Below are 24918 nucleotides of genomic sequence, written 5' to 3'. Positions count from 1 at the left end.
CCAAAGCCAAATCTATGTAGAGTATTAAAAAGAAATGTCCAGTTAACTTTGTCAAATGCTTTTTCGGCATCAAGTGATACAATTACTGTTTTGGTATGATTTTGTTGGGCAAGGTTAATTAGGTTGAATAATCTACGCATATTATCTGAAGCATTCCTGTGTTTAATAAAACCTGTTTGATCATGGTGAATTAACATCGGGATAACTGTTTCTATTCTAGTAGCTAATGCTTTGGTAATGATTTTTAAATCTGTGTTTATTAATGAAAGAGGGCGGTAACTAGAAGGGTGCATTGGATCTTTGTTTGGTTTTAGCAAAAGTGTCATAACCGCCGTATTCATGTGTGTTGGTATTGTCGAAGTAATTTTAATTTCTTTAATAACTTTGAGGAATAAAGGAGAAAGAATTGACCAGAAGTGTCTATAGAATTCAGCTGGTAGACCATCAGGTCCGGGTGATTTGTTATTTGGCATTTGGTCTAATGCTTTATGGAGTTCAGCATGAGTGAGAGGTGTATCTAATGCATTTGCCTGTTCTTTTGACATTGATGGTAGCTTTAATTCTTTTAGAAAATGTTCTATTTCTGCTTCATCTGGATTGCAATTAGAAGAATATAATTTTTGGTAGAAAGTTCGGAATACATTATTAATTTCTTGTGGGTTCTGGGTTATTTTATCTAAATCATCGTATATGGATGGAATGATTGCTTTTTCTTGTTTCCGCTTTAGTTGATTTGCTAAATATTTACCCATTTTGTTACAATATTGGTATTGTTTGTATTTGAGTTGTTGGATAATAAACTGTGTTTTTTGGTTTATTATGCTATCGAGTTCAGCTTTAAGACTGTTTAGTTCAGCAATGTATTTGTTCACTAGGGCTAGTAGAGTAGGTATCTGTGAGGAGTTTAATTCTCTGTTCCAAGTTATTTTCCAGCTGTTGTTGTTGTTTTTCCTGTATGATGAATATGATATTATTTTTCCTGTAATTACTGCTTTGCCTGTTTCCCATAATAATGATGGTGAAATCCCAGGAGAGTCATTCATTTCCAGGAAGAAAGCCCACTCTTTCTTAATAAAACTGTCGAAGTCAGAATCGCGAAGTAGTGAAGTATTGAAGCGCCATCTATTGGGGCGTTTAATCGAGGATTGAGTATTTAATGAGATGGAGATGGGAGCATGATCGCTGATTATGATTGGATGAATTGAAGTTTCTATTACATGTTGGGTTAGTGAGTTACTGATGAGAGAAAAATCAATTCGGGAAAAGGACTGGTGAAAAGAAGAAAAATAGCTATATTTTCTGAGTGAAGGGTTATTCATTCTCCAACAATCGCCAAGTCCAAAATTAGTCATATATTGTTTGATTGTTTCAGTAGACTGGCAGGTTCTTGTAGAATTTGATGAATTTGATCGGTCCATTTGTGGGTTTATAACAGTATTGAAGTCTCCAGCAATAATAATATTATTTGTATCGGGTAGTAGTGAGAAAAAATTATGAAAGAAGGATGGATCATCATTGTTTGGCCCATAAATATTAGCTAGTGTGTATGTTATATGGTTAATGGATACATTGATGATGACAAATCTCCCTTCTGGGTCAATAACAGATGTGTTAAGAATTAGTGGGATATTTTTATTTATTAATATTGAAACTCCTCGTTGTTTACTATTGTATGTTGATGAGAATATGTTGTTAAATTGATTAAATGTTAGATTTCCAAGTTCTGATTTTGATAAGTGTGTTTCCTGTATAAAAGATATATCAGCCCCTAATTTCATCAGATGGTTAATTATTTTAATCCTTTTGCCTGGGTCCGGAAGCCACGCACATTCCATGATACTATTTTAAGTGTTTGCATGATTGTTCATTAAATGTCTAGAAAGAGATAATGATGATAACAGTAAAAACAAAAAAGAAAGAGACTGTAGGCTATACACATGTAGAGTATACATATAAACAAGTACAGAGTGACATAGTGAGACAGAATAAACAAAAGCATAAGGATCGGTGGATTAAGATCCACGTATCCGTTTTAAAGAAAAGAGAGAGGGTGGTGCATCATATCAATATTTAGGCTAATCTGACAGTCGCAGATTGTTCGATGTTATAGCTACTATATTAAAAGAGCCATGGAGTAATTTTTGAGTCATGGTAGAGCTGTCCATCGATAAAAAGTTTGTCCACAATTATATTTGCCCGTTTATTGTTTTGTCTGTGTTTTTTTTTCATGATGGGGTAGAGAATTTTTCGCCGATTGTTTATTTCGCGTGGAAATTGATCATTTAATCCGTAATTGGTTCCTTTCAGTTCTTTGCCTTTGCTTTTTATGAGTTCTTTGTGTTTGTAATGTTCCAGTTTAGCGATGATCGGTCGAGGTGATTTATTTGAACGTGTTCCGAGACGGTGAACTCTGTGGAAGGTTATTTCATTTACAGTGTCCGGTTGGAGTTTGAGTTGAGTTTTCATGAAGTCTCTGATCATTGCTTCGGGATCGTCGGGGGAGTTTTCAGTGATGCCAGAAAATATCAGGTTATCGCGCATGCTTCTCGTTTGAATGTCCAGAATGGTTTCTTTCATTAATTTGTTTTCTTTTATGACTGTATCCATCTGTTTGTTGAGTGATTCAACATTAATTTGGAGAGATTTATTCGACTGTTCTAGCTTCTCAATATGTGTGTATGCAAATTCCAGACTTGATCGAAGTTCTTTTATTTCGTCATGTACCGTAACTAGTAAGTCCAGTTTGTTGTTAATGGATGCGAGTACACTGACCTCAATTTCTGTAGTTTGTAAATCGCTGGTGTCAGTAGATGATGTCTTCTTTCGTTTGGTTGGTTTCGGAGTTTGCTGAGTTGTAGTGGTATCCATTGTATAGCGGTTGTAGTAGTGATCGATGTATTTCTCTAAGTCCGTTAATTTATCCAGTATAGAGGAGGGTAATATGTTCCCGCGGTGACCGGCATGCGGTTCAAAATATTGCCAGTATTGGTAGTTGGTACAGCTCTCTCAGTGAGCGCGTGCCGCCATGATGAATCTTGCCCTCTCTGCGCGAATCTCGCGTTACTCAGCCATCGCGTTATCCACAATTTGCCAATTGTCTAAAGGCTTGACATAATTTTCTGGAATTTTCCAAGCTGCTAGCACAGATATTTAGTGTATGTAAATGTCTGACCCACTGGAATTGCGATTGTGTCAATTAAAAGTGAAACAATCTGTCTTAAACAATTAAACAAATAAAAGTTCATGATTAAATATGCACTATTTTTGAGGGGGAGATTTGTAAGAATCTGAAACAAGGGACCATAAATCAACTGTCGGAAAAGACAGATCAATTGTCCATGTGACTCTGAAAAATCACTTCTGATTGGCACAGGACACCTTTTGGGATGCGGCCAATTTCAGTTGAAATGTTTCCAAACAGGAAGAATCTCTCTCTCTTCCTCTCTTCTCTTCTGTCGTCTCTCTCTCATCGTCTCTCCTGCTCCGCGGACTGCTCAGACTTCACTCTGACTCTTCCCTCATGGTCTTCTCTGGATCTCGTCGGAACCAAGTCCATGCCATTTGAGGTCCAAAGAAGCATGGGGTTCACACACCCACGAGAAGGCTTCGCTTCAAAGCCAACCTCATCATTCATACAGACAATAACTCCGATCTTACAGAGGTCCAAAACATCGAAGGAACGAACTTTCGACCAAGAACCAAGCAACACAAAGAACACAAGAAAACACCACTACAAGCAAGTACATCTCCAATATTGTGCTCAAAGCGCTGGTGTATTTATTAAAGACATTGGGTAATCCGATAGCAAATTGATAGACTCAAAGAAGGGTAAATGGTTCTTCAGGTATTGTCAACAGCCACCATAAAGTTCATTTTCACTGTATTGATCATTTATTTCACATTCTGTCACTCTTCTCACAAACCTGTCTCATGTATATATGTGTTAGATTAGATTTATGTTTAGAATAGAAATAAAGTTTGTCTGAGTTCAAAGACGACGTGACTGTGGTATATTTTGATAAATAATCTCATCCCTGTTTCTAAAAGATTTCACTACAAAGCTGTACCTAAATATATGTGATAATATTTTCAATAAGCCATGAGAATAATATCACTTCAATAAGTGAATTAATCATAATTCACTTATTAAAGCTAATTCCTTACAGTAGAAATTGTGAGTGGATTTATTCAGACAAATAATCTAGTTATTTGTCATTTATCTAATTTAGAATGGTTGTCGAACGCGACAAATTCCATTATACATTTCATTACCTAATAATGTACAATAACGACTAATTTAGTTCATAGCTCACATATTTCAAGACCCTAAATTCCCTTCTAAATTTAGCATACCAAATATCCTTACAGTATGTAAACTTATGACTTCAACTGTACATGTTATATACCATATATATACACAGTGTATACATAAGGCTTCCATGTTTTATTATGTTTTCAGGAGAATCTTATGTTTCTCAAGTGTTTGTCAATTGTTAATCTGCATTTTTCTTTTACATTCCACTACAAGTTTCAAAGATGACAGTGATTATCTATGGTTTACATCAATCTGGAGGTATAGAGATGGCAGGCCCAACCCCCTTTCACGAGCTGTCACTTTTTTAGATATTGCGTGTTCAAATACAAAACCGCATAGCTCAAATGTCACCACTCTGCCAAAATACACATCTCTTACAGATTTAAAGAAACTCTGTGGATTGTATTGCTGTCTAACGGCCGGCTTGTCATGTCTTGCTCTTGTGGTAGCTGGAATGAACATTATGGTGTACAGATATTTTAAAAAAGCGTTTAGTGCGAAAAACTACTCGGCTGGAGCTTTTGGCAATGCCTGAGGTTTATTTGGAGACAGGAGATTTCAGAGCAGGTGCCAACAGCGTGAAGACGCATTCCTCCTATCTCTGGTTTTCTCCCACCTCTCTTATTTTTCATCACTCCTGCAACCTCTCGCCACCTGTTTGCCCCCATTTACCAAGCAGAACACGCCACACTCGACTTTGCATCCTTGACTGCTGCTCAATGTAAACAGCTCAGTGCTAGTACATGTTGAAAGCCATTGTGCTTTTGTTGGCCCATAAATTAAAGAGGATCCACAGACCCATACCCACTGCATTATTCAGTTTGTTTTTTAGTGTATATTAGGGATCCTGTATGATACAATTGATATTGCACATATTACAGTTATGTATTCACTCTGTGAAATAAATGTACTGCTCTATGTATACACACGCATACTTTTATTTCCTAGACACTTCTACAGTACGGAATTATACACAATTGAATTGTGTAAACAAAGTACATTTGTTCCAGTGGATTAGCTGTCAGTGTGACACAGTCAAAGGTTTTAGTATTTAAAGGTTACATTTGCTGTTTCTTAGCCTGAAAGAAAAAAACAAAATATATATTACACATATGTTTATGCCTTAACATGTTGATAGACAGATAAAGAGTGGGGTTTTGCCCTTGGCTGACAGATTCTACCTACATGTGTTAATACCATGCACCACCATCATTTAGAAGTGCAGGACAGTTTTGTGGTATGTGGAATACAACACTGTACCTGAGAGAGAGAGCGAGAGAGTGTTTTTAAGAGTACACACGCTGCTCTCTAGTGTTGTTAAATTGGTATTACCATTTTATACATAATTTCTTGGCATTTCTGATGTGTTTGGTCACTAGCAAGTTTTAATATAATTATTTTAAAATAATAATTTTGGTCATGTTGAAATTGTAATATCACTTTAGGCATGTCCAACATTTATACTATAGGACTAGAAAAATAGTTTTTAAAATCACATTTAAATATTTATTAATGGTCATGTTGAAATTGTAATAAGCATTACATCATTAAGCATGTGCTACATTTAAAAAAAAGATAAATTGTCGCACATTATACATACATTTCTGCATATACATGGTGAAATTATTTATTTTTCACAGAGTGAAAGGGTTAGCCATGATACAGCGCCCCTGAAGCAGATAGGTTCAAGGGCCTTGCTCAAGGACCACACAGTGGTGTCTTGGTGGTGTTGGGGCTTATTATTATTAAATAATTAAATAGTAAATGCCACTTATAAATTTGCAATTACCCTTAGGCAATAATTGATATAGGCTATGGGAATTAGAATTTATACCTTCAAAATGCTCAATATAGCTAATATGTCATGCAAAGGCAATATAACTACACGTTTTTTTTTTTTTGTTAAAATTGAGATTTTAAACAAAATCATGTCCTCCATCATGTGGGTTTGGCTCAACTATGCTCAGATTCAAAGAAAGGGTAGTGAAGTTTGATAATCCATTTTGGTTGGACACTCAAACAACTTTGAAGCAGTTTTTATCAGTTTCTTTGTTGGCATAGTTACAGCATTTGACCTTTTCTAGGGCAGTAATGGTCTAATGGTAATTCCTTTCACACATTAAGTGACTTCTCTCCTCTGATTGTATTCTACATCAAGCATCAGGTGGCGCTCTAGTGGTCACAGCCATGCATCCGTTCAACGTCCGGCAGCCTAGGGACCTGGGTTTTGCTCCAGGAGATTGCATCACTGTTATTACCAAAACTGACTCACAGTATGCTTAGAAGCTCTACCAGGTGACATGTCTGCTATTGAAGGGTGCCTTTGTTATCCACAGTTTGAAATTAAGTTAAGGATGAAGGTATATATTTTTAAGAACACTTGTGGTCTTTGTTTCTCCAAAGATTTGATTTCTAAGGGATAAGAATATGTTTTTCAGTGTTACTGGCATTGGTGAATTACTTTCCTATTTTATGCTGGAAGATCAGTTTTTTGTTTCTGGGTTCACCTTTGTTTAAGCATGGTTTAGAGTTATTGTTACTCACTAGTTTATTTGTTTTGTCTGGAAAAAGTGTTTGTTTTATATTGTTTATTTTGCTATTGTTTAGAATCACACTAATTCAAATATTGTTTCATTTTATCCAGACAAAGTTGTTATTATTGAGAAGCATAAAGTACCAGAGAGTGGTATTTTAAGTGCAATTACTTTGTATTTTTGTTTTTTGAGATATAACAGCACAATGTTTTGTCATTGGTGAAAGCACAGAGGCACACTGTGTTGAGCCATTCAACAATGCATAATTTAACAAACCTGAAAATGACAATGGAGTCTACATAGGCATGGCTTGTGATATATAAACTACTGCATACAACTTTATAACTTCACAGCTGCCATGGTCCAATTTTTTATTTATTTATTTTTGTGGGGGAAAATGTTTTTATAAAAGGCAATCGCTCAACCACTTCCTTGGAGGAAAGTGGTTGAGTGATTGCCTTTTAATAAAATGTACCAGTACTGCTATTTGCACAATTGTTAATCATCCACGGATAACTGTATTTCCTACTGTTTATGAATGTCTTATTTATGAGTCAACGTTTAACCGATCTACTAAAAAAAATCATGACGTTTCCTACATTTTGTATTTCCTAATAATTTGTCGACTACCTGGCTCATGTTTCACCTGTATTAAGAGGAACAATTTAGCAAAAGTGTCAATAACTTAATTCTAGGCAGCTATTCTTCTGCTATCTGATTACAGCAGAACAGTAACTTTCTTTACCCTCAAGGTGTCATACAAGTATACAGTAGTATCTTGCCCCAACTAATGCAATTAAAGAGGAAGCTCTTTCCCTGCAGTTTGTCTATTGCTATTGAAAATTATAGCCAGCATGTCTGAAAGTTCTCTTTAAAAATTCAATTACAGTTTACATACACTTAGGTTGAAGTCATTAAAACACATTTTTTACCACACCACAGATTTCATATTGGCAAACTGATTTTTCCAACAATTGTTTACAGACAGATTGTTTCATTTTTAATTGACTATATCACAATTCCAGTGGGTCAGAAGTTTACATACTTAAGTTAAGTGTGCCTTTAAGTAGCTTGAAAAAAATCCAGAATATTATGTCAATATAAGTTGTATATTATATATGTATATACGTTGTTATTTTTTTTCCAAAGTTGAATTCAGTTCAATTCCATAACTGGCAGGATGCAAATTTAATTAAAAGCTGGAAAAAAACAACTGGAGACTGATTTTCAATAACACTTAAAAAACATATTATTTAAATTGATTGATTTCTCTTCTTTTATCCAGTAAGCCAAAATACATGTGAGTGAAGTTAATTGGTAAAATCAAACAGCTAACATACTGTATTTACAAATGATCTGCGATTTAATGGAATCATGATAAGTTATCCCATTGTTAAAGTTCTCCAAAGGTAACTGTAAATACAAATCCAGAAATTAAACAAAATAATGTTATATACTGTATATATTTGTGTTTTCACAATGAAACAATGTTTATAAAATAAATATTTTTAATAAAAACTATTAAGACAGTGGGGAACAGAAAATCATATAAAAGTTAATGACAATGATATAACAATTATTGCAATATAAAATGCAACTATTTATTAATAATCAATTTAGTCACCAGAAATGCTGAATCCACCCATTAGATGAAAAGTGTCATCACAGTTCACCTCTGCATATACAACAGTATGCAGGGTGTCTTTGATTTCACTAACTGATGTGCCTTCTCTCGTCTTATGAAATATATCTTGGATAACTGGAGCTCCCATGTTAGTCACACATTTTAGTTCCTTTATTTACCCTCTTTACTCTTTCATCATTCTTTATATAGCAGAAAAAATATTTTGGTTTAATTAGAGTCTTCTCCCTATCCCAAAAGAGAAGCAGCCAAACAGCCCTAATAAAACATTCTATCCCCTCAGCATTCAGAGGTGGCTTCACTTTTTTTTTTAATGTCTGATATTTCTGTGACCGTTAGAGGTATCAGGTTAAAATATTATCTCCACACAGACAAACACAATTTTACAGGAGCGTAATGGTTGCATGGCATCCATTCGAGCATATCAAAACAATGATTTAACCTGATGTCTATTTCACGGTAAGACTTGCAAGACTTTGCCTCCAAGTGTTTTTGTGAAGGTAAAATTTTAATTTGGAGAATTCAATAGTTTAGCAAAAAAATACTAGGAAATCAATACTATAAATTTGACAGTATAGCTTTAAAAAATATAGGTTATATATATCAATAGCTGATAAAGAAATACAAAAAATGTCTACTTCTGACCCCAGGAGTTTCATGAATTCATCTAAAAGGAAATCTTGCAGCGCTGAATGACTCCAGTACATGCATCAGATGTTCTAGTATCATCCTTCAGCAGCAAAATTCATTGGCTACCATATCTTAAGGAACTATTCTACAGTAAAGCACCCATTAAAAATACATTTGACTATTTCAAGCACATACCCTCACGTTTACTAGAGTTTTCACAAATAAAATCTCACATTAATAGAAATAATATGAAAGAAATTCACATTCTGACTGGATAATATTTCACCCTTGCTGACTATACTGAAAAGAGATTGCACTCGATTTGATTCTTTATGTCCGTCCCGTTGGTAAAAGAAGCTTTCAGCTCTTGTTTATGCTTTAGGGGCCATCTGATGAAACAAAAGCATTAAATTGATTTTACAAGTTGCAATGAATAATCTACAACATGTTTGTGCATGTTAACCCACAAAAAGACAGATATAATGCTCTAATATATATATATGGATATGGATCAAAGGTCTCAGCAGTTCAATAAATGACATATGGTAGCAGTGACATGATATGGTTTAGAACAGCAAAAAAAAAAAATTATAATAATAATTTCTATTACATACTAAGTTAAAAGAGCAGTCAGTCATCCATACAAATCTATATAAATTAAACTAGATTTATTGGAAGCATCTAATTTTTTTTCCCACCTATCTTTACACATCAAGCCCTACTTTTGGTTATATAGATGGGTTTAGGCAGCATGGATAAAAAATACTGATTAGCTTTTCTGATGCAGTGCCACACACTAGTTTACAGCAGAAGCTCTAAGTCTGACTTACTGTCCCATTGACCTTTTCGGAATTCAATATACTTCATTACATAATTATCGCCGGATCAGTAATAGCCCCGTAGTCTGAAGTGTTTCAGGTCAGAATCAGAATCAGCAGAACTCTAGGGCTACAGTAAATTGCTAAGTGTTTATTTTTATTTTTGGCACCTGCAAAACAAATTATCTCTTTTCTGAGAACAAACTTCACTTTTCTTATCCATTTTTGCAATAATTTTTAAGGTCAATTTAGTGCAATACAATTCATAAAATTGAAGTGTGTGGTAAGTGTACGAATACTTTTTTGGAGACACTATACACTATAGGCATTGTCCATTTGTGGACTGGTGGAAATTTGTGGGGTGAAATCAATTAAGATAATATTATTATTTTCAAACAATACCTAAATGTTAATGACTAACATGTACAGTATCTCACCGGGCACAGCATGAGAGCTTGATATTTGGTTGTCGCTCACAGTCCCGCACTGTGTCTGGTAAAGGGATGCCACTGGTCTCTGGGAGGAGAAGGCACAGAGCTGCACCAATGATTGGCCCACTGCTGTAACAGATCATAGCTGGCAGAGGAATCCCACCCTTAGGGACCACCACCGCATTTATAATACAGGCCACTCGGTAACAAAGGCTAACCAGGCCGACACACTTCTGCCTGCGTTGGGGAAAATGGTGAGAAAGGGACATCCATTCAATGTGCATGTAGAACATTTATATCAAGATCAATTGAGTTCTTAGTAAAAAATAAATTATATAGAGCAAATTTGCCCTATTTTATTTTGTATTGCCATTTACCAGATGCTTTATTGAATTGAAGTGCATTTATTTCAGGGACAGAATTCCCTCAAAAGCAAACACAGCGGCTCTGTGGTGCTATCAAAACATTGCTCTGTTTGAGCATCCCGACTATCCCAACATAGCAACTTTGGTTCACCCAATGGTGTGAGTTTGAAAGACCAAAGGAAGGCTGGAGTGTTTAGGAAACAAGTTTTAAAACAGTAATTATATTTGCAGTTCCATTTGTTAACACTATATTGGCAGTTAAAGTTGTTAACCCTCTGTTTTATTATCTCAGTCAATCATTGATTACTTGCAGCAGCTCTCTGCAGGCTAAATATCTTTTCTTAAAAAAGTTGTGCAACTTCTCATCTGAACACTTCAGTGCAAGTGTGAGAAACATGCTTATCTCTTATTGCCTAGGACCTTACTGAAGTTTGATTACACATCCACTTCTGCCACTATCGCATTACACACAATATTATGTAACTGGGGGGAGGGGACTTTTTTCCTCACACTGTAGAGAGGAGTGCTGTGATATGCTTATTTAGATACTCATTGAAATGTTAAGAGGCTCCAAATGGATTTATATCCACAAACAAACTAAAATACTTTCTTGCTAAGTCAAAATGTATATTTTAGAACACAGAACCACGAACATGGGGGATTTTGAACTTGGAGACTAATTATCTAAGAACTGTTTTATCAATGTGTACCTTATTACAGTTGGGAACAGCTCAATTCCGTAGAGTAGAGAGACACAGGTGGTAGACTGCATACACAGCTTGCCCATCATTGCCAGCGTCATTACAAGGGCAGGCATGTCTGGTCAGAAGGAGATGATGGCAAACAATTTAAATAGTTGCAGTTGTTTTGAAGGATATCTGTTATATTATAATTTTCTTAGCTATTGTAAACCTATGGCATATATACTGATAAAAATCATAATTTATGACATTTGATCAACATTTACATTCTCATGCTCGTGTATCGTATTTCAGTGACTGTGTCTCTCACCACAGAACCTGGAGACAAGGAGGGAGAGTATACAGGAAATGCCACTGAGGAACAGAGAGCCCATGCTGAAAGGCCTGCGGCCCCATCGCTTCAAAAGTAATGGAAGCAGCAAAGAGGGAGACTCAGATAGTCCAGAGAAAAACTGTGCCAAATAGATATTTACTCCGAAACTTCCCACGCTGAAGCAGATCCCATAATACGTAAGAGCAGAAGCAAAACTGAGAGAAAGGAGCATTAAAATAACATTAGAATAATTTATAAGACATACAGGTTCAAAGATTATAAGCAGCATCTACTGCACAAGAACAGGAGGATTGTGTGGAGAAAGACGCTTGTAATAATCTATGATATACACTCGCCCGAAAAGCATTTCTGAAGTACAACACGTCGAACATTGAGGCAGATGGGCTACAGCAGCAGGAGACCCCTCCAGGTTACACCACTGTCAGCTTACAACAGGAAACTTAGGCTGCAGTGGGCACAGGCTCACAAAAACTGGAAGGTAGACGACTGGAAAAACATTGCCTGGTCTGACAAATCTTGATTTCTGCTGAGGTACACAAATGGTAGGCCCACTGCAGCCTCAGATTTCTGTTCTTGGCTTACAGAAGTGAAACCCAACGTGGTCTCCTGACCCATATCTGCTTTATTTTATATATTAAACTGCTGCCACATGATTGACTGATTAGATAATCACATGAATAAGTAGATGTACAGGTGTACCTAATAAAGTGGCCAGTGAGTGTAGATCTATAATATATCTAGAAAACCTATTTGCAAAAGCTGCAGAGAAAGACATTTAATGTCTTCAACTCAAGGACTGTCTGACTTGCTGGTTGGGATTTATGAAACAGCCCCTCAGTGCAAGTTACATCACACAGGCAAGCTACAGTATCTACTGAAAGACTGAGCTTTGAATAACAACTCATGTAAGACATTCCTCAGGGTGGAAGTTCACTTCTCTCTCTGGCACATATTTAAAATTCTTCCACATCTGTGCATACATGTGTAAACAGAACATACATGTGTTAATCTGAAAATACAGCACACATAGTCTTAATATATAATATCTTAAAAAGTTCACTTTAAGTAAAAAAATTATAATATTGAAACATATAAAGGAAATACTGCTGCAAAAAGGAATTATGTAGAAATTACCATACCATATATAAACATTCCTACCCAATGTAACTCATGATAAATAAGCGCAGCAGTATGGTAGGTGAGGTAAAGTTGGTGAAATTGGACTCTGATCCAGTGTAGACCTCTGATTTAGGATTCCCACTGTCCACTGAGTCCATAAGCTGTAAATAACAATTAAGGGTTAATTATAATGTTATAATTCATGTACAATGGTGGCCAAAAATATTGGCACCCTTGATAAATATGTGGGAAAAAATCTGCATTGTTTATCCATTTGATCTTTCATTAAAAAAATCACAACAATCTAACATTTAATTGAAGTAAAATGATTGAAACAGGGGAAATATCTAATTATTAAATAAATATTTTTCTCCAAAACGCATTGGCCATAATTATTGGCACCCTTTTATTCAATCCTTTTTGCAACCTCCCTTTGCCAAGATAACAGTTCTGAGTCTTCTCTTATAATGCCTAATGAGTTTGGATAACACCTGGCAAGGGATCTGAGACTGTTCCTCCAAACATAATCTCTCCAGATCCTTCAAATACAGAGGTCCATGTTGGTGGACTCTCCTCTTCAATTCAACCAATAAATGTTCTATGGTGTTCAGGACAGGAGACTGGGATGCCATGGCAGAATCTTGATTTAGTGGTCAGTGAACCATTTTTGTGTTGATTTTGATGTTTGTTTTGGATCAATGTTTTGCTGGAAGATCCAACTAGAACTCATTGTAAGCTTTCTGGCAGAGGCAGGTTTTGATTTTTTATCTGTTGGTATTTGATAGAGTCTGTGATGCCATGTATCTGAACAAGATGTCCAGGACTTGTGGCAGAAAAACAGCCCCACAACATTAAAGATCCAGCACCATATTTAACCGTGGGGACTGGGTACTTCTTCATCTCTGTCTGCGCCAAACCAATCTCTGGTGTTTGCTGCCAAAAAGCTCTTTTTTGTTTCATCTGACCATAGATCCCGGTCGCATTTGAAGTTTCAGTTGTGTCTGGCAAACTGAGGATGCTTGAGTTTGTTGATGGATGAGAGCAGAGGCTTTTTTCTTAAAACCCTCCCAAACAATGTGATGTAGGTGATGGCTGCTATTTGTTTTAGACTTTCTGACCCCAAGACACAACTAATTTCCGCAATTCTCCAGCTGTGATCCTTTGAGTTTCTTTGGCCACTTGAACCCTCCTCCTCACTGTGCGTGGAGACAATATAGACACACGTCCTCTTTCAGGCCGAGTCTTAAGATCTCCAGTTGACTGGAACATGTTAATTATTGCCCTGATGATGGAAATGGGCATTTTCAATGCTTTTGCTATTTTCTTATAGCCACTTCCCATTTTCTGAAGCTCAACAACTATATTTTTTAGTCTAAACCACTGTGATTGATGATTAAGGGAATTTGGCCTGTGTTACCTCATATTATACCCCTGTGAAACAGGAAGTCATTGCTGAACAATTGCATGTTCCTAGTCACCCAGGTGCCCTACATTTCTTTTTAATATCATTGAGAATATACTTCAGATTTTACTCATAAGAGTTTCTAGGGGTGCCAATAATTGTGGCCAATGTGTTTTGGAGAATAAATATGTATTTAATAATGAGATATTTCCTCTCTTTCAATTGTTTCACTTCAATTAAATATTAGATTGTTTTAAATGAAAGATCAAAAAGATAAACAAAGCAGATATTCCCCCACATACTTATTTGCTCATATTTACCAAGTACCACTGTACATTTATGTCAACACACTTTACACAAATCTTTTAGCAATTCTAGAGTCTGACTTTGTGTCTTACTAGATCCAGGTAGTGCTTGTCCTCAGGACTTCGGTTTTGATATCCCTCTAGAGTTTTCATTCTTTTATTTAGCAGCAGCCATTTAGGAGACTCTGGAAGATAGCTAATAATTGCACACAAAAAAAATCACTTTTTTAAATTATGTATGTTTTAAATGTTATAACAGGCTTTATGATGTATTGAAATTTGTGTTAGTTCTACTAACATATAAAGAGGTAGAACAAGAATCTGTGGGAGGCCAAGTGCCAGATGAAACTGCATCCAGCCGTTGGTCAAATAAGCCACACCGGCAAGTCCCATCATTCCCAGACTGAAGATGAAAGAGAATAGGGTGGGTGGCCAGATCCGGTACTTTGGCAGGCTCCATTCAACCCCTGGAAGCCAGAAAACCATTTATGTAAGGCCTAATAAATATAATTGTCAGGTTATAGTTGGTTATAATCTACCTTCCTCAGCAGGACGAGCCAGTCTAAGAGTTCACATGAGAAACACAGGCATGTAATATTGACCATCCCTGTTCTTGATAAATCTTGATTTTGACATAAATTATTAACTATGAGAAAAAAGTAATACTACCACTAAAGGGTTTATTGGTTGTCCTGCCAATAAAAAAGGGTTAAACGTTGATAATTGTACCTAAGCTGTAGGTGCAGATGTGAATGGCACAACAGGCTACACCACTGATGCAGCGGGCAGTCAGGTACACGGGCACATATGGCAGAAATGCCACTATCAGAGTGGTGACTGCGTGGACCACTGAGCAGCATATGAGGAGGAATCTCTTTCCATACCTAAATGGAAGGATTAATGCATTTTTTAGTGATTAGGCCTACTGTTACTATATTTTGGTAGAATGGAGCCTGGCACCTAAAAGGTCAAAAGGTGAAAATACTAACTTGTCAGAGAGAGCACCACCGAATAAAGTACCGATAAGTAACCCAGTCATGTATGCTGCTTGCCCATGTGGAAACTGGTTTTCTTCTTGACATGTGGGACCCTGTTCCAAAACAAAGAGAGTGTAAAGAGGTGGTTCAAACCCAACTCGTTCTTACGCTGAAAAACGTAGACGCAGTGCAGAAAATAAAACCGAACCCAGGTGTCTCGAGACCCGTATTTAAAGGTTCGAGTGCTTTAAACTTGTCACGTCGTCTTAAAATCGAGACGAGGCGCAGACGTCTGTCTAAGAACCAAAATGTTTTGAGAGGTAGCCCGAGTGCTTTATGTTGTAACATTTAAAATAACTGGTTTTATTCCGTTCAAATATGTTATTTCATCAGACTAAATTTACCTGAAAAAGCTACGAAAACAAAGGCATTTTAACGGGTTAGATGATGAGTAAGTAGAAATTGCAGGTTACCACTTTAGAGTGCATGTTTATATACAAAAATATACAAATAAACAATTTAAAAACAGCGTAGTTTGTTGTGAACTACCCCTAACTGATGGAAAACACGTGCTGCGCTTTAAATAGTAGTGTGCACGCTTAAATGCAAACACTAGCAACTCAATACTCACGCTGTCGGGGTCGCTGTGACTGTCCGTCCACCGTGTTGTGAATGTAATGCTGGATATGTTAGTGTCCGATACACTTGTGTGGTTTAAAGACTTGATCTCTACATCCTCGCCACAAGACTTCACGTGTAGCGTGAAAACGTCCACGAAAAATGTGGAGGCTGTGAAAAAGATTGGTAAACTAAGGATCAAATAAACTTTCTTTTGTAGTGGACTGACAAACAAGCACCAAGCGCCTTCCGTCTTCATTTCACCGGCTGCTCCAACGGTAAATGTGTTCCCTTTAGTCCGTGGAAAAGAAGAGCTGTATGCCTAAGTAAACCCAACGGTATAAGGACGAATCTCAGCATCTGTTACGTGGAAATGTCCTTCGACAGAGACTTCTGAAGACGTCTGCTCTCCAGCCTAAGTTTTTCTGATTATGTAAATATCATTGTTGTTGGTTTGGACTTTCCCTTTGGTTACGAATCCGTCACCAATCGCGAAGAGTTATTAGCCTACATAAGTAACTAAGCCAAATGAACTAACAACATTTCTTAATATGCAACTATATTGTAAAATTGCTGGTGAAATTGCCCGTTAATTATCTTGTAGGTATGCTAGAATGCAAATCAGCATAAGAGCTTTTCTCCCTTACTATCTATTGGCTGTCCCAAGTGTACCTAAATGTTTATTTTAATGTAATTTGTGGAAATGTAATCTGATCAAATATAAATATAGAATATCAAGTGTGGAATGAGAACATCCAGACTATAGACTAGCTACAGAGGCACAGTTCATTGACAGAAGAGCTCAAAGCCTATATTTGTATTAAGTCTGCAATAAAGCTTTATTTCTAAATGTACTGTGTATGCTAGTTAGAATGAGCTTCATAAAAATATTGATGCAGATAATTGTAAAGGCATGGAACAAGACCAAAATTAAAAACAATTCTGTAAAGCATATATGAAACTATTTGCCACTGTAAAAAAAAAAAAAAAAAAAACACATGAGGACTGTAAACAGCTCTATTGGTGTGTTTCAGAGTTTTAGAGTGTTTAGTGGTAAATGGTGTTTACCATCTTAAAAAGAAGACAGTCTGATTTAAGTTTTTACAAACAATTGCATTGATTTAGTTTAGATTTGCTTCTAATTATGCTTCTTACCTCTTCTGTATGGTCTGTTATCCAACAAGTCACAACATAATATACACAAAAAATATTTGTATTCTTTTCCCAACTGATTTGCTATTCAGGCCGCAGACTCTTGTGAGTTTATAAGCTGAAATACAGCCCTGCAATGCTTTCTTCGCCAGCTCCCATCTCAGCTGGAATATTTATTTAACAATTTCCCCTCCACCATATCATAGGAAATAAATAATAAAAAGCTATTTATACTACCAGAACAAATTCAAAAATGCAAATAAAATTAAATATGTCTAACTGAACCTCGTATGAAACTCCCAAAAATATTAAATGTAGTTTTTAAAAGTATCCATTTTCAAATTTAGTTATGAAACCAAGTCATCTTCAAGTCAAGTCAAGTCAAGTCAAGTGGTTTTTATTGTCGTTTCAACCATATACAGTTAGTACAGTACACAGCAAAACGAGACAACGTTCCTCCAGGACCATGGTGCTACATAAAAACAACAAAGGACCAACATAGGACCACATGAGACTACACAACGGAATAAAATACCTATATAAACTACCTATATATACCTATATAAAGTGCACGTGCTAAGATGTGCAAAAAGTACAGGACAGTACAACAAATTACTGACAATGAACAGGACAATAGACAGTGCAGCGCCGACCAGTACTCAGTAGTGCAAAAAGATGACAGTTTCTAAAAATGTAAACATAACATACTATGAGATAGTGTTCTATGCACATAGCAGTTATTGAGGTAGCAGACAGTTATAAAGTGACAGTTATTAAAGTGGAACTCAGGACACGTGTGTGTGTCAAACCAGTCTCTGAGTGTTGAGAAGTCTGATGGCTTGGGGGAAGAAGCTGTTACACAGTCTGGCCGTGAGGGCCCGAATGCTTCGGTACCTCTTGCCAGACGGGAGGAGGGTAAAGAGTTTGTGTGAGGGGTGTGTGGGGTCGTCCACAATGCTGGTTGCTTTGCGGATACAGTGTTTTTTGTAAATGTCTTTGATGGAGGGAAGAGAGACCCCAATGATCTTCTCAGCTGTCCTCACTATCCTCTGCAGGGCTTTGCGGTCCGAAACGGTGCAAGTCCCAAACCAGGCAGTGATGCAGCTGCTCAGGATGCTCTCAATAGTCCCTCTATAGAATGTAGTGAGGATGGGGGTTGGGAGATGTGCTTTCCTCAGCCTTCGAAGAAAGTAGAGACGCTGCTGGGCTTTCTTGGTGATAGAGCTGGTGTTGAGGGACCAGGTGAGGTTCTCCGCCAGGTGAACACCAAGAAATTTGGTGCTCTTGACGATCTCCACAGAGGAGCCGTCGATGTTCAGCGGAGTGTGTTCACCTTGTGCTCTCCTAAAGTCAACAACCATCTCTTTTGTTTTGTCGACATTCAGGGACAGGTTGTTGGCTCTACACCAGTTCGTCAGCCGCTGCACCTCCTCTCTGTATGCTGACTCGTTGTTCTTGCTGATGAGACCCACCACGGTCGTGTCATCGGCGAACTTGATGATGTGATTCGAGCTGTGCATTGCTGCACAGTCGTGAGTCAGCAGAGTGAACAGCAGTGGACTGAGCACACAGCCCTGGGGGCCCCAGTGCTCAGTGTGGTGGTGGTGGAGATGCTGTTCCCGATCCGGACTGACTGAGGTCTCCCAGTCAGGAAGTCCAGGATCCAGTTGCAGAGGGAGGTGTCCAGGCCCAGCAGGTTCAGCTTTCCAATCAGGTGCTGGGGAATGATTGTGTTGAATGCTGAGCTGAAATCTATGAACAGCATTCGAACGTATGAGTCCTTATTGTCTAGGTGGGTGAGGGCCAGATGGAGGGTTGTGGTGATGGCATCGTCCGTTGAACGGTTTGAACGATCACGCAAACTGCAGTGGGTCTAGTGAGGGGGCAGCTGGGTCTTAATCTGCCTCATGACGAGCCTCTCGAAGCACTTCATGATGATGGGTGTAAGTCGCGACGGGACGGTAGTCGTTGAGGCAGGACACTGAAGACTTCTTTGGCATGGGGATGATGGTGGTGGCCTTGAAGCACGTTGGAACGACGGCGCTGCTCAGAGAGATGTTGAAGATGTCGGTAAGAACATCTGCTAGCTGGTCTGCACATCCTCTGAGCACTCTGCCAGGAATGTTGTCTGGTCCAGCAGCCTTCCGTGGGTTGACTCTACGTAGAGTTTTTCTCACATCTGCCGTGGTAAGACAGAGCACCTGGTCGTTGGGAGGAGGGGTGGACTTCCTCGCCATCACGTCGTTCTGCACTTCAAACCGAGCGTAGAAGTCGTTCAGCGCATCTGGAAGGGAGGCATCTTTGTCACAGGCAACTGATGTTGTCCTGTAGTTGGTGATGGCCTGGATGCCCTGCCACATGCGCCGCGTGTCACCGCTGTCCTGAAAGTGACTGTGGATTCTCTGGGCGTGTGCGCGCTTTGCCTCTCTGATTGCCCGTGACAGTTTGGCCCTAGCTGTTCTTAGGGCTGCCTTATCGCCTGCTCTGAAGGCGGAGTCTCGGGACCTCAGCAGCGTGCGCACCTCCGCAGTCATCCATGGCTTCTGGTTGGAGCGTGTGGTGATGGTCTTGGAGAAAGTGACATCATCAATGCAATTGCTGATGTAGCTGGTCACTGATGCTGTGTATTCCTCCAAGTTGGTAGAATCGCCATATGTTGCAGCCTCCCTGAACATGTGCCAGTCAGTACACTCAAAACAGTCCTGAAGAGCAGAGATGGCTCCTGCTGGCCAGGTTTTCACCTGCTTCTGAAGCGGTTTTGTGCGTCTGACGAGCGGTCTGTATGCTGGAATTAACATAACAGAGATGTGGTCTGAGTAGCCGAGGTGGGGGCGGGGCTCCGCCCGGCACGCGCCTGGGATGTTTGTGTAAACAAGATCAAGCGCGTTCAGCCCTCTCGTTGCAAAGTCCACATACTGATGGAATTTAGGGAGCACTGTCTTGAGATTTGCATGGTTGAAATCTCCGGCGACAATAAACAGTCCGTCGGGGTGAGCATTCTGCAGTTCGCTCATAGCCCCATACAGTTCACAGAGCGCTTCCTTAGCGTTAGCGCTGGGGGGAATGTAAACTCCGGTTATGCAAACAGTGGTGAATTCCCGTGGTAGATAAATCTTTAAATCTTGCCGCATTTAAAATGTATTTACTTATTTTCATAAATTATATACAATGTACATTAACCCCGCCATCCCAGTAATAGATCAACAGACATCAATAATAAACTTTGCAATAAATAATGTGTCTGAACCATCTCTCACTGAATATGCTGGATTGAGTTACACTGAACTGATTTTAATTGCCTGTTTTGTGTTTCTGGTCTGGAAACACAATGCAAAAACTACCAAAAGAGCAATTCAGACGGAGAACAACAACCATTTACGTGTTATTTGGAGCAAAATTTTAATTCAGGCTCAACTTTTGCAGTTGTTGGCTGTCATAACTCAAAGTAGTTAATGATATCAACATAACTAACCTCGGACAATCGCTTCATGACATCTACATACTCAGATGAGGCACTGTCAAAAAAACAGTAATCTCGACTCTGTAAATTATCGGCACTTTAAAGCCACACGTTTTTGAAAATGTTTACAAAAGTAACACCTTAAGCATCACATTACCCACAAAGAATATACACAGATTCGAGCGAAAACACTGTGGAGACTGGAAATTGAAAACGAGTGAATTGTGGAACACTTCCGCGTTCAGGATAAAGGTGGATAAAAGATGGTATATTCTACTCTCTTTTGATAACCGTACACCTGTAGCATAAATGCTAGCATTGCAGCATTGTTTATCAGTTGGGTTGCTAGGAGATATCTCTGGTTACTGTCTAACACCTGCTAAGCTAACATGAGTGTTGCAATATTGTTTCTTCCGAGCATCTGGCAGTGGAGTGTCTTTACGATCGGAGATATCAAGTAGGAATATCCCCCATCCGACTTGAATGGAGACAGCATAGATACAGTTTTTATCCATAAATTATTTTTAGTTGTTCAAGTGAATAAATCCATAATTGGGTGTCCAATTATTTGGACAAAACTTCACCAGGATCTTTTTTTTTTTTTTTTTTTGATAACCCTGGTGTGCCCATGTAGAGTGTATGCAAGACATCAAATCTGGAATCACTTCATTCTGCTCTAATCATTATTGGGTTAAAACAAAGGAAGTGGAATTTACTAATATATTAATTATTGTGTAATTAACCAGAGGTGTATTGCCTGCCCTAAATATGAAATTTTTTGGAATTTAGGAAACATTTATCAAGCACCAAAAATGCTTTTTACAGGATAATTTTAATAGCTCAGCCTGTACACAAGAGAAACAAAAAACATATGGCTAATTTTAATGTTCAGACATAATTGCAGTAGAAGTCCAGTAGCATCAAATCAGTAGGCTCTAAATGTGTCATCTCTAATAATCATTCAGTGGAGACAATCAGAGGACAACATTGGGAGTTGGAGAGCGGTGGGGGTGCCATTTTATGATTTTGGGCCACATCTGCCCATAATGTCTGCGCACGTCCCTGTTAGGATGTAGCCTAAAGTTAATTTGGTTTGATAAAACATGCATATGAAACAAATGTTTATTTGGTCACATTTACATATCATCAATTCAACTCAGTTCCTTCTGAGTGAAAAATAAATCCATATCAAGAATTGGGTACACTTTCGTTCAGTGTGTTAGCTTCTGAAGTGAACTTGTTACTGGCACCAAGTGGTAGCTCGGCTGCAATTACAATACCCCGTACAATTTAAACCAATTTAAAACCAAGACTCATAACAACAATAAATTTATAAATAAAATGGCCCACCCTTAGTTTTCCTGCAGTCCCCCATTAGTCAGAATCAGAATCAGCTTTATTGCAATGTATGCTTACAAATACAAGGAATTTGTCTTGGTGACAGGAGCTTCCAGTGCACAACAATACAAAACAGCAACAAGACATAGATAATAATAACAAATCATTAAAATTGGAAAAAACTAACAACAAAAAAACACTAAGACAATATATATACACACTGTATATACACTGTATATACACACACACATACATAAACACATACAGCCGTGGCCAAAAGTATTGGCAGTGACATAAATTTTGTGTTTTGCAAATTTTGCTGCTTCGGTATTTGTAGATTATTTTTTCACATGTTTCTATGGTATACTGGAAAACAATCATAAGTATTTCATACATTTTAAAGGCTTTTATTGCCAAAAACATTCAATATATGCAAAGAGTCAATATTTACAGTGTTGGCCCTTGTTCTTCATAACCTCTGCAATTCACTCTGGCATGCTGGATATCAGCTTCTGGGCCAAATCCTGAATGATGGCGATCCATTCTTGCCTTTGCTCAGAGTTAATCACAATTTGTGGGCTTCTGCTTGTCCATTCGCCTTTTGAGGATTGACCACAGGTTCTCTATGCGATTAAGATCCAGGGAGTTGGCTGGCCATGGATCCAAAATTTCAGTGGTTAAATCCATATCTTCAGAAGTGGTATGATAGGTGTGGGTGCCCTGCCTATTGCATTTGTCAATAAGAAGAGAGGTTTGTAAACCTTTCTAGTAAATATTATGGTGAAAACATGAAAATGCCCCACATGGACATTATATATAATGCTGAAATATCAACCAAAGCAAGTTCATGCTTTATTAATGCCTACTTTTGCTATTTCAAATTGGATTCTGCGTGGATTGTTTTTTCGATGTCGAAAAAAATTTGACAATAATTTTACGCAGTGTATGCAGCCTGCGAAGGGTACCAACCCTAGTCTTGGAACACTCACTGTGTCTGAAACTGCCACTTAACCACTGTGCACTAATTCAGATGTCTGCCATTTTGTAGGAGTGTTTGAATTCTGAGTCAGTCACGTGTTCCCTACTTTTGTTCACTCATTCTTACCCACAATGCACTCTAATTTTGAGTGTACATTTGATGTACACTCAACGACGGTTAATTGCACATAATCCACTGCAGGGAAGACGTACCAGCTGGGAGTTTACTGCTTCCTTCACTCCTGTAATGTTTTATTTCATGCTGAATGTATTACATTACTTTTTGACAAATCATTACTTGATTAAAATAACATAATAACATATAGAGAGTCAAAAAATACAGATACATTTGAAAATTTACTCCATTTATATTTATACAGAATTTTGCCAATAAGCTGAAGAATTCTTTATTTACTAAATAATTCACTGAGGTGACATTATTTTAACTCGGGAGACTGTACACAGTGGAAATGATAATTCTGTGGATGATTTAAATATTCAGTTAAAACATATAGGCTATGATAACTTTGGTGCTGTTTATGGTCGGATGAGGGCGCTATGCACCCTGTAACTTTACCCAGATTGAAATGGAGATACTGAAGTATAAAAAATAAATACAATAATGTACATTTGATAAAATGTGTATGCATTAGAGCCACAATTTACCTCGGCATGTGGCCTTAAATTTAAAATGAGATTTTAATCTTGAAATATCAGCTTGTCTTGGTGTTAAATTAAGGCACAGCATGACGAAACAATTTTTATTTCACTGTACTGAGAGAAGAAAGTGTTTCACTGAACTGAAGTTCTTGATGCTGCAGCAGTGATGGACTTGGCTTGAGTGACAGTATGTGACAGGGCACGCAGCTGTGTGAACTACGCTGTCGTAAATTCCCATTCAATAATCTCTCAATAAATTACACATTAATTAAAATTAAACCCAGTAATGTAACGACAGATGTACATTGTAACCATGTAAAAGTACATTTTATTCATTAGAAATTTACTTGAATGAGAGTAAAAAGTACCTAATTTTAAACCTACTCTAAAAGTAATTTTCCCCCCAAATGTTACTCAGGTAAATGTAATGGAGTGAATGTAGCACATTACTACCCACCTCTGTTTATATTTAATGCATAGCAGAAGAGAAAGTGGCTTTTTTTTATTTTCAGCACATAGTATTTTGTATTTAGAAAGAAAAGATTTTCCATTCCATCATCCAGGATCTAATCTCCTCTGTCGAAAAATGTGCAATAGATGGATTTAGGCCATCAATTAATCTTTGTCGTCTTTTTAGTGCCTGAAATGGCATTTGATATTTGGTTGCATCAATTTTCAACAGTTTAAATGTAACTATTAAATTACTATTTCCATATATTAATTTGGATTCCTACAAAGTTATTGAAATACTGCCAGAGTGTCAATTGATTTGATTGGTCCAACTTACCTTTTAGTTTAGGATCTTGTCAAGTAGAAAGCTCAAGTGTGAAAATGTTTATCTGTTAAAATCGTAATTTTTGATTACATCAATGGCAAATAAGCAGAACAGTCTTGTCACTAAATTGCATTAAGTGTCTCTGAATCAGTTGCTTCACATCTACAACATCAGTGACTGCTCTGGAGTCTGACGACTAAGAGTGTAGCATGTAAGGGTAGATTTAATTGTGTAAGGGGTCACATGTCGAAGGCCTATTTGAATCACTGGCCCACAGCCCAGGGTAACTGATATTTTGAGATGAATATGCATGTTCTCAGTGTTAAAATTAAATTAACAAAATAGATTAATTTAATTATAGTTA

The 24918-nt window shown here is 37.6% G+C and overlaps 1 protein-coding gene and 1 pseudogene across 1 annotated transcript; one reads left to right on the top strand and one right to left on the bottom strand.

Moving 5' to 3' along the window:
- LOC127662677 (SH3 domain-containing YSC84-like protein 1) overlaps window positions 1-6598 on the top strand; it is a 56153-nt pseudogene extending 49555 nt beyond the window's left edge.
- A 1788-nt stretch (window positions 6599-8386) lies between these two features.
- LOC127662831 (solute carrier family 22 member 13-like) lies at window positions 8387-16597 on the bottom strand. Its single transcript, XM_052154194.1, has 10 exons — window positions 16205-16597; window positions 15586-15686; window positions 15326-15480; window positions 14895-15063; window positions 14690-14792; window positions 12929-13050; window positions 11747-11964; window positions 11446-11554; window positions 10377-10607; window positions 8387-9510 (listed from the first exon to the last, which is right to left on the bottom strand). Exons 1-10 carry the CDS (start codon window positions 16448-16450, stop codon window positions 9417-9419), a joined length of 1548 nt encoding a protein of 515 aa, XP_052010154.1. The 5' UTR covers window positions 16451-16597; the 3' UTR covers window positions 8387-9416.
- Window positions 16598-24918: the final 8321 nt, after the last annotated feature.

This window comes from Xyrauchen texanus, chromosome 22, assembly GCF_025860055.1.
Source record: "Xyrauchen texanus isolate HMW12.3.18 chromosome 22, RBS_HiC_50CHRs, whole genome shotgun sequence".
Taxonomy (NCBI): Eukaryota; Metazoa; Chordata; class Actinopteri; order Cypriniformes; family Catostomidae; genus Xyrauchen; species Xyrauchen texanus.
Note: the sequence above shows the minus strand (reverse complement) of the source record. Positions and strands in the feature narration are given on the sequence as shown.